The sequence below is a fragment of the Pteropus medius genome, unplaced genomic scaffold (assembly GCF_902729225.1).
Source record: "Pteropus medius unplaced genomic scaffold, Ma_sr-lr_union100, whole genome shotgun sequence".
In the NCBI taxonomy this organism is placed as follows: domain Eukaryota; kingdom Metazoa; phylum Chordata; class Mammalia; order Chiroptera; family Pteropodidae; genus Pteropus; species Pteropus medius.
In genome coordinates, this window is record NW_024341702.1 from 1 (window position 1) to 9,083 (window position 9,083).

Sequence of the window (9,083 nt, forward strand, 5' to 3'; positions counted from 1 at the left end):
TTTCCACTAAAAGTCTTTCCACATATTCTACATTCATAGGGTTTCTCTCCTGTGTGAATTCTTTGATGAACAGAGAGGTGTGACTTTCTTTCCCCTGAAACTTTTTCCACATTCACTGCACTCGTGAGATTTCTCTTTTGTATGCATTTTCTGATATTTTATGGGGGTGGGCTTCTCATCAAAGGCTTTCTCATATTTACTGCACTCAGGTTTCTCACCTGTATGAGTCCTTTGATGCATAAGGCTGGACTTACCACATTTGATACCTTCATAAAATGTTTGTCTAATGTGTGTTTTATGTCTAATAAGGTGATATGAACTCTTAAAAGCTTTTGCACATTCACCACATACAAATGGTTTCTCTCCTGTATGAGTTCGCTGATGTTTAATCAGAGTTGACTTCTGGATAAAGGTTTTCCCACAGTCACTCATAGTGCATTCATAGGGCTTCTCCCCTGTATGAGTTCTCTGGTGTACAATGAGAGTTGACTTCTGGTTGAAGGCTTTTGCACATTCACAGCATTCATAAGGTTTCTCTCCAGTGTGAGTTCTCTGATGTACAACAAGGTTTGCTTTCTGGATAAACATTTTCCCACATTCAGGACATTTATAGAGTTTCTCCACAGTTTGAATTCTCTGACTTTTATTAAGGGCTTGCTTAGGGTGGAGGCTTTTTCCATGCTGATTCAGTTCAAAGAATTTCTCTCCAGGTTGAGCTTTATCAAGATTAGAATGGAAGTGCAATTTCCAATATGCCTGACATTCATCATCTTTCCTTCTTACACGGCTTCTATTTTGACTAAGAAAATTTAAACAATGTTTTGAACACCTTTCCCATGGATAATATTTAAGGAGTCTTTGTCTTATAGAAACAAAGTCTGTGCAGGGATAAATGATTTTTCTGAATGTTTTGAATTCTTGGCCACATTCATCATTCATTGTTTCCTTTTCCATAAATGCAGCTTGCCACAGAGGTTTATCTGGGCTTTCCTTGTGGTTATCTATCTGGTCATCAACTTGCAAAACTTCTAGGGAGAAATGCAATGAATCATTAAATTTGTAAATGTTTCTACTATAATGTTCTGGGACAAAATTAATTCATAAACATCCTGCAGTATACTCCTATCAATGATCTTGAGCTGATGTGGATGGAGCCTCCTTATGCTCTATAACCACCACTACCAGCTCCCCTAACTGAAAATACAGTGAAATGTTGGCCCATATTTAACAAAAATAATTCAATATACAGTCAAGCTCAAAATCAAAAAAGGAAATTTATTAGGTGTCAAAAGTGAAGTGCAAATTTAAAGTGATGGGATGAACAGAAACTGAAGCTTGAGTTTTTGCAGGGGAATCTAGACCACAGGCCATAAATGTTCAAGAATGTAATTTGTGCTTAAAGCTGGAATCATGAGGGGCTTCCATGCTTGTGTAACAGGAACTAGAAAGACTCCCCACTGGTCAAGGAAATTGGAAATAAGGATATTATATACAAAAAGTAAAAATAAAAAATCCTAGTTCTGTAACCCAATCTGAATGATTATCAGTGTAGTACAGAGAAAACAAGATGAAAAATTAACCTAAAAATTGGTCCTGTTGTTAGTAAGTTCCTAGTATTGCCAAAATTTCCAAAAGGTATGTTCTTATTTTTTATAGCTTGGGGCTCAAAGAATGTCTATAGAAAACCAATTATCACAGAAGAGTTCACAGTAAGAAGTTTAAAACCTCACAAAGAAATGAATCATAAGAGAGAATCAGCAGATACATTTAAAGATACTCCCACATTCCTAGAAGTGTATCTAGTAGAATTATATGGACTTTAAAACGAAAACATTTCAAGTATTCCAAGAAATCAGGTAAGACCTGGACTATGGGTGAAAAACAAGAAATTTTGAAAAAGGAAACAAACATAGGTGATATAGAAAACTAGAGGTTGAACAGTAGATAGAGGTTGTATTAGTCACAGATAAAAATAGATTTAATGAATTATATGACAGATCTTGGGAAATCAACCAAAATGTAGCATAAAGAGTTAACAAAATGGAAATATGGTAAGAAAAATAGAAAAATAAGTTCTAACAAAGGTTTAACATAAAATCCAATTGGAACAATAGACAAAAACAGAGCGGCAATATGCCAAGAAACAGGTTGACAGAGAAGCCCTGAGACTGCTATAATTAGAAAGTCCTGCTTGCAAGGGTGGCCCTTGGCTGACATCTGGGAATGTGGAGTTCAGGAATGCCCCTATCATTCTCTAACTGATAAGGCTGCTTGTACAAACAATATGATTTATGCTGAACATTTCCTTTCCTGCTGGGAGTCTGGCATTTTGGTATGTGCTAGGCAGAGTTTGTGTATCTAACTAGCTTCCGATTAAAATCAAGGGTGCTGAGTCTCTAATGGCCTTCCCTGGGCATAAATATCATAAACATGTTGCTAAATTTTCACTGCTGGAAGAAGTGTGCCTTGTGTGACCTTTCACGAGAAGGACAGAATATAAGGAATCCCATATATGGATTCTTCCAGACTCTACTAGTGTCTTTTCCTCTTATAATCTAGTTGTATATCCTCACTACATCACTGTAATAAATTTTAGCTGTAAATACAACAATATGCCAATTCCCACGAGTTCTTCACAAGAATCTCTGAATGTAGTAGTGGTCTTGGGGACCTCCAATCTAGGCAAAATTTGAAGAGACAATGACTGACAGTTTTCTAGAATGGAAGAAAGGCATGCATCCTATCCCTGAATGTCCAGAGTCCTGAGTGTAGTAAATAAAGGCAAATCTACACTTAAACAAAGTTCACTGAAAACACAAGACTTTATTTATTTATTAAAACCACAAGATTTTAAAGTCGGAAAATAAGTATTGAAAGCTATCATGGAGAAATTTTTAAATGCACCTATAAGGAAACAGATCAACATCAGACTTCATCAGCAAAATAAAAAAGCCATAAGATTAAAGAATATGTTCAAAGTCCTGAGAGAAGCTGTCATCAATGCCTTGATAAATTATCATAAAGAAAGATGACAAAATAAAGACATTTTGGAAAAGACAAGACAGAAAATTTGCCAGCACAAAGTCTGGCTAAGAATAATGTTTGGTACTTAAATTATTTGAGAAGAAAATGACCAAAGGGGAAAAGGCCAAGAGGTAAAGAAAATCCAGCAATGGCAGGAAAAAAGAGGTAAAGAAAAAGCAGGATATATAAAAAATACAATAAAAGAAGAAATACAAATGTAGTAATAACACAATCAATATTAATTAAAGCCAAGCATAACAAATTACATTTTTAAAAATCAGCTCTTTGTTTTCAAAAGACAATTAGAGCAAAATGAGAGAAAAATATTGAAAATAAAATTATGGGAAGAGATATATCCAACACTAATAACCAGAAGAACATCGGTCAAACAATGCTTAATGTTATACAAAACCAAATGATCTTGATGACAAAAGCAGATGACAGAATATGAACATATTATAAAGCAATTTCACTTAAATAGATACAAACCTCTTAAATACACAAGGCAAACTGATCCTATTTGTGTGAGAAAAAATGTAATACATCTAATAATGTTAAAAATGTACACACCCTACTACTTATTCCATTTGTAGTTATACCATAGGGAAATTCTGCAAATGTGAATCAGTATACATGTACAGAATGGCAAAAAAGTATTAGAAACAACCAATAGATGTATGAATTAATGAACCATGATACTCAGAGACTAGAATGTTATACAAGAGTTAAAATGAATGAACTAAATGTAATGAATCAGCATAGGGAAAGTTTGAAGGGCAATGCTGAATACAGAAAGCAGGTTGTAGAAAGACTCCTATTGTTCAAGTATACTAATCTGGTAAGTTTATAAAAAGAATGTTATATTGATTACAGATACAAATATGTACTAAAAGTATAAAAACATGGATTAGAAGGATACTCACCAAATTCTTGATATTATTTGCCTAGGGAGAGAATGAGGGGAGCAGGACTCAGGAGGGGAAAGGGGGCTTCACTTTTATTTAAATAAAACTCATTACCACCAAATATCAAAATGTTAACATTTGCTAATTCTGGGAGGTAACTGTAAGGGTATGTTGTGATTATGATTTCCTACTCTTCTGCAGTTTTAAGAGAAATGCCTTAAGGTAGGACTTCTGGAATAGTGGGATGAAGACTTCAGTTAATCCTCTCCCCCATAAAAGCAATGAAAATACTTGCAAAATTACCAAAATACATTTTTCAGTACTTTGGAAATTAACCAAAGGCATACAACAAATTAATAAGCATTTACTGAAGAATAATCAGTGAACCTCAGTAAGAATAGCTAAGTCTGTGGTATTTCACTTGGTGCGATGCACTCCCCACCTCTGACCTCAAACTGCTGGCTCCCCAACTCTGTGATCCATTAGCAGTGAAAACTTGCAGTCTCACAGCAACTCGAACAGCTGACCTATTTTGGAACTCCACCAAAAGCTCCATCCCCAGGTTGCTATTACTATTTGATGTAACTTGGAGCTCACCTCCAAGAAAGAAAGGATACTATATGGTAACTCAAATCCACATGAAGCAATAAAGAGTACAGTAAAGGTAACGTGAAGGTAAATGTTAACACAGCAGGCCTGGCTCTTGACTGAGGTCTGGGAACTCAGTTTTGGGAACGTTCCCTATGTTGGTAAGACTATTTGCTTGAGGCACTGAACACCTGTTCTTTTCGGGGTCTAGATGCCTGACCATTGAAGTTTGATGATTTTCTGGCCTGAAGTGCCTATTTTTAGTGGGTCAATTTGGAATCTCCCACAGACAAAGTGCACTTGCCTTGGACTTGCCACTTGCACTTGGCTGTCTAGCTCTGCAGCATCTTAGCTTTGCATGAGAAAGGAGCAACCATCCCTGTGGAATTTATCTCTTACCAAGTACCCAGCAATACTCGTGAAATGATCCCACATTGAGGTACATGGAGAAATGTCAGAGAGCATGAGATAAAGGGGAAAAGATCTTATAAGCTTACAGATAGAAAAAAATTGATATTAAATATCAATAATTGGAATAGCTTCAGAGTTCTCAAAAGGAACATTAAAATCAGAGGACAATGGAGCAATGCCTTCAAAAGTCTAATGGAAAAAATGTCCATCCTAGACCTCTACCCTAAGCTCAACTATCCATCTAGGATGAGGATATAACAAACACTTTTAGATATTAAAAAAATCTCAAAAAAATTTATTTCCTGTAGACCTATATTCATCCTTTCTAAAGAAAGTAATGGAAGAATGTGCACCAATGAAATGTGGAAGACGGCATGGCATAAAGCAAATAGGGATTCTAACAATGCAGAAAGTAGAGAGGATCCCCAGAATAATGGGGAAGAGAGATGTCAGAATAGCAGCAGCTGTGCAAGTCAGAATGAGAATCCACCTACAAGGGAGTGATCAGATGGCTCTAGACAAACTTAAGGTATGACACTGATGGAACACTTGATAGCTCTGGAAGCCTTCAGAGTCAGTCTAGACAACTGGTCATTGAGTGTTTCTCTATGTAAGTACATAGAGAAAGAAGCAAATGAAAGAAATACAATAAATATTAACCAAAGGAAACAAAATGTTATGTAGGAAAGGTAAATTAATCATAGGTTACTACATGACTCAGATATGTATAGTCATAATGTTGTAAATAACAGTACTGATGGAAACCAAAGTTATGATATAATCATATGGAGAACACGGGGAACAAGTCTTTGTGTGTGAGTGGCAGAAGCAATGAAGTGAGCTAAATCTTATTCTTCCATAACAGAAAGTTCTGAATAATTTTTGTAAAATATAGATAAATTATAAAAAATAGTGATATAAAAAATACTTGCATATTCACCACTCATTAAAAAACAAATTATCGTTACTTCTGAAGGTTTTCACGTACCTATTTCATTCTCTTTCTTCTCGCATAATCACGATCCTGAATTTTATGTTTATCATGCTCTTGACTTTCTTTAGTTTTACCACATTAATTTTACTCATCAAACCTCAGACATGATCTACTTTGATAAAAATGAAACTTACTTTTCTTTAATCAAAAGACAATACTGTCTTAGGTCAGTAAATTTGAAATCTCAGATGAAACATAATTGTCTAAAAAAATGACCAGAATTAACAGAAGATACAGAAAGTGTGAATAAATTAGAAATTATTTTAAAAAGTATAAAATTTACTCTGTAATGTAATCAAAAGTCTTGCCTTAAAATAGGCCACCCTATCCAGATGTTTTTGTAGATGATTGCTATCAAACTCTCAAAAACAGGTAAATTTCAGTCAATCCAGTTTCACAAACTAGAAAAAAAGAAGGAAAAGTACCCAATCTATTTTATACAGCTAGTATAAACCTGAATACCAAAATAAGAGGACAATACAAGGAAAGAAGACCTAAGCTCTATCTCACTTCTGATTATTAATGCAAAACTCTTAAATTAATTACAAGTAAAGTGAATTCAATTAATTTAAAAAATGCTGCACAACTAAATAGAGTTTAGTGCAGGAATGCAAGAACAGTTCAATATCAGAAAATCTATTAATATAATCCACCAAATTAATAGGGAAAAATGCAAAAACATTTTCTCAATAAATGCAGAAAATAAGCATTTAAGAAAAAACAACATTCATTCATGATTTTTTAAAAAAATTCTTAGCAAACTAGGAATATAGAAGGAGCATTTGATGAAAGGTATCTTTCAAAATACCACAGCAAATATGCTTAATGCTGAAAGTTTTAGAAGCTACATAATCGCTCTGTGCCTCAGTTTTCTCATCTATAAAATGAAGATAACCAACTCTACAGGGTCATTTGGAGGATTAAGCTCTGTAATATGTACAAAGCATACAGAACAGTGCATTTGTGGCACATAGCAAGCACTCATATATTGCCCATCATTACATTACTATCATTGTCCTCATCATTATTTCCATTAAAATCAGAAACGAACAAGGAACTTGCTATCACTGCATCTATTCAATACTGTATAGGCCTTGACAAATACAATGAGATTTTTAAAAAAGAATTAAAAGGTATAATTGGAAAGGAAAATACAAAATTGTTTTTATGAAGATAACTGTTTACACAGAACACTCAAGAAAATCTAATTAGTATGAATAAAAGCATCAGAAAGGTTTCTGTACACAAGTTGAATAAATATTGTTAGCATTCTCATACACTAGGATTAACCTGTTAGAACATGCAATAGGAAAAAAGATCCCAAACACGATTGCAAATAATAAGTATAAGGTATCTAGGAATAAATTTAACAAAAAATGTGCAAGCACTTCCTGAAGAATAGTTGAAAATATTACTAAATGATGGAAGAGAAAAGCTGAGTAAGAGTTCACTGATAGGAAAATTCAATAGTAAAATGATGCCAACCCTGAACCTACTTCCAACTCTTCTCAAATACAATGCAATTGCAATTGGAATCCCAAAGCAGAGTTTCTATGGAACTTGACAAACTAATCCAAAAATATCTATATGAGAGACCAAAGAGTCAAAAGAGATAAGGGGGATTCATCCTACCAGCTATTAATAATGTTAATAACAATAAGATTGGTATAACAGTTGACATTTATATAGCATTACTGCCAGACACTGTTTTAAGTGCTTTATACATTTCAACCCATTAGAATACAGTTATAAAAGCATGATAATGGCAAAGGGACAAACAGACCAACGGGACAAAATAGAGAACCTAGGAACAGACTCACACATATATAAAACTTGACCTCTGCCTGAAATGACATACACCTTTTTGGAAAGGGTTCAATACATGACATGGTACAGGTGGATGTTCACATGGGAAAAAAGGTGAACTAATAGTTCCCTTCCTCATAAGTTGTATAAAAATAAAGTCTAGGTAGATTTTAAGAAAATGAAAAGTAAAAGTTACAATTTTTAGAAGAAAATTATATTAAAACATCTTTATGAGGTCAGCCAGAAAAGAATTACTTAAAATTATACAAAAAGCGCAAACTAAAAAATAAGTAAATCTGATTACATTACAATTAAAACTTCTACTCAAAAAACATCATCAATAACCAAGACTAAGATATTGACTACATACCAAATTGAAATCTAGAATATGTAAAGAATCCATATAAACCAATAAAAAAGACAAACACCCCAACAAAAAACATGAATAAAGGATATGAACAGGCAAGCCACAGAAGAAAAAATCCACATAGTCGATATCATATAAAATAATAAATCCTTTACTAGTAATCAAGGAAATGAAAATTATAATAATGTACCAATTCACACCAGATTACCAAAATGTAAAGAGTGTGCCCATACTACAAGTTTACATACATGGTGAACATTGACATAATTGCAGAAAGTTCTACTGGGCAGTCTAAACCATGCATTGTCTGTACCATCAATTTTGGTGCATTAAAGTTACAGAGCTTTGCATTTTAACATAGATACTTCCTATTCAAAACTTGAATTTTCAGCTATGTCAGGAGGCTGTATCTATCCACCTAGCTGCAATCCATGCTCTTATGGAATTGGTTTAACATGATATTAGAACCCATGTACAGCATCACAAGATAAAAATAAGTTTAAAAAACCCCACTCTTCTTTTTAAAGGCTGGTAATAAAATACTACCAAGTGCTTCCCCCATTCAGAGACCTTTGCAGGACTTAAAAAGAGTAGGTCAAAACCACTTAATGTACCTCAGCAGTAACATATACCTTATAAGTAGAAGAGTATTAAGCTTGAAGAAACCGAGGAAGAAAATTTCTTTGGAGAGAACTGTTTGAAAGCTGTGGCATTTTCTTTCTCCAACAATAGGGGAGGGAGGAGTATGTTTGCCTCACCCTTAATCTAGTAAGGACTTGAAGAATATAACTTGATTTATGTCCACTACAGTTTGGAGGACACAGAGAACTTGGAACCTGATTTGCACCCAGAAAAACTCTATCAGTGAAAGGCAGGCAGAGGCAGAATGTGGCAGCAGTGAAGAGGTGCACAGGGAGTGAAGAGATCAAGGTGCAGGTCTCGCTGTGCGCGCGCGCACACGCGCGCGCGCACACACACACACACACAC

General features: G+C 34.5%; 1 protein-coding gene across 1 annotated transcript; it reads right to left on the reverse strand.

The window, feature by feature from the left end:
* Positions 1–7: 7 nt before the first annotated feature.
* Positions 8–3,960, reverse strand: LOC120593191 (zinc finger protein 674-like; the record flags this gene model as incomplete). The annotated part of the gene is given in 3 exon segments (XM_039850909.1): positions 8–86; positions 88–1,028; positions 3,948–3,960. Coding segments are annotated over 3 exon segments (1,033 nt in total), but the record flags the coding sequence as incomplete, so codon positions are not given.
* Positions 3,961–9,083: the final 5,123 nt, after the last annotated feature.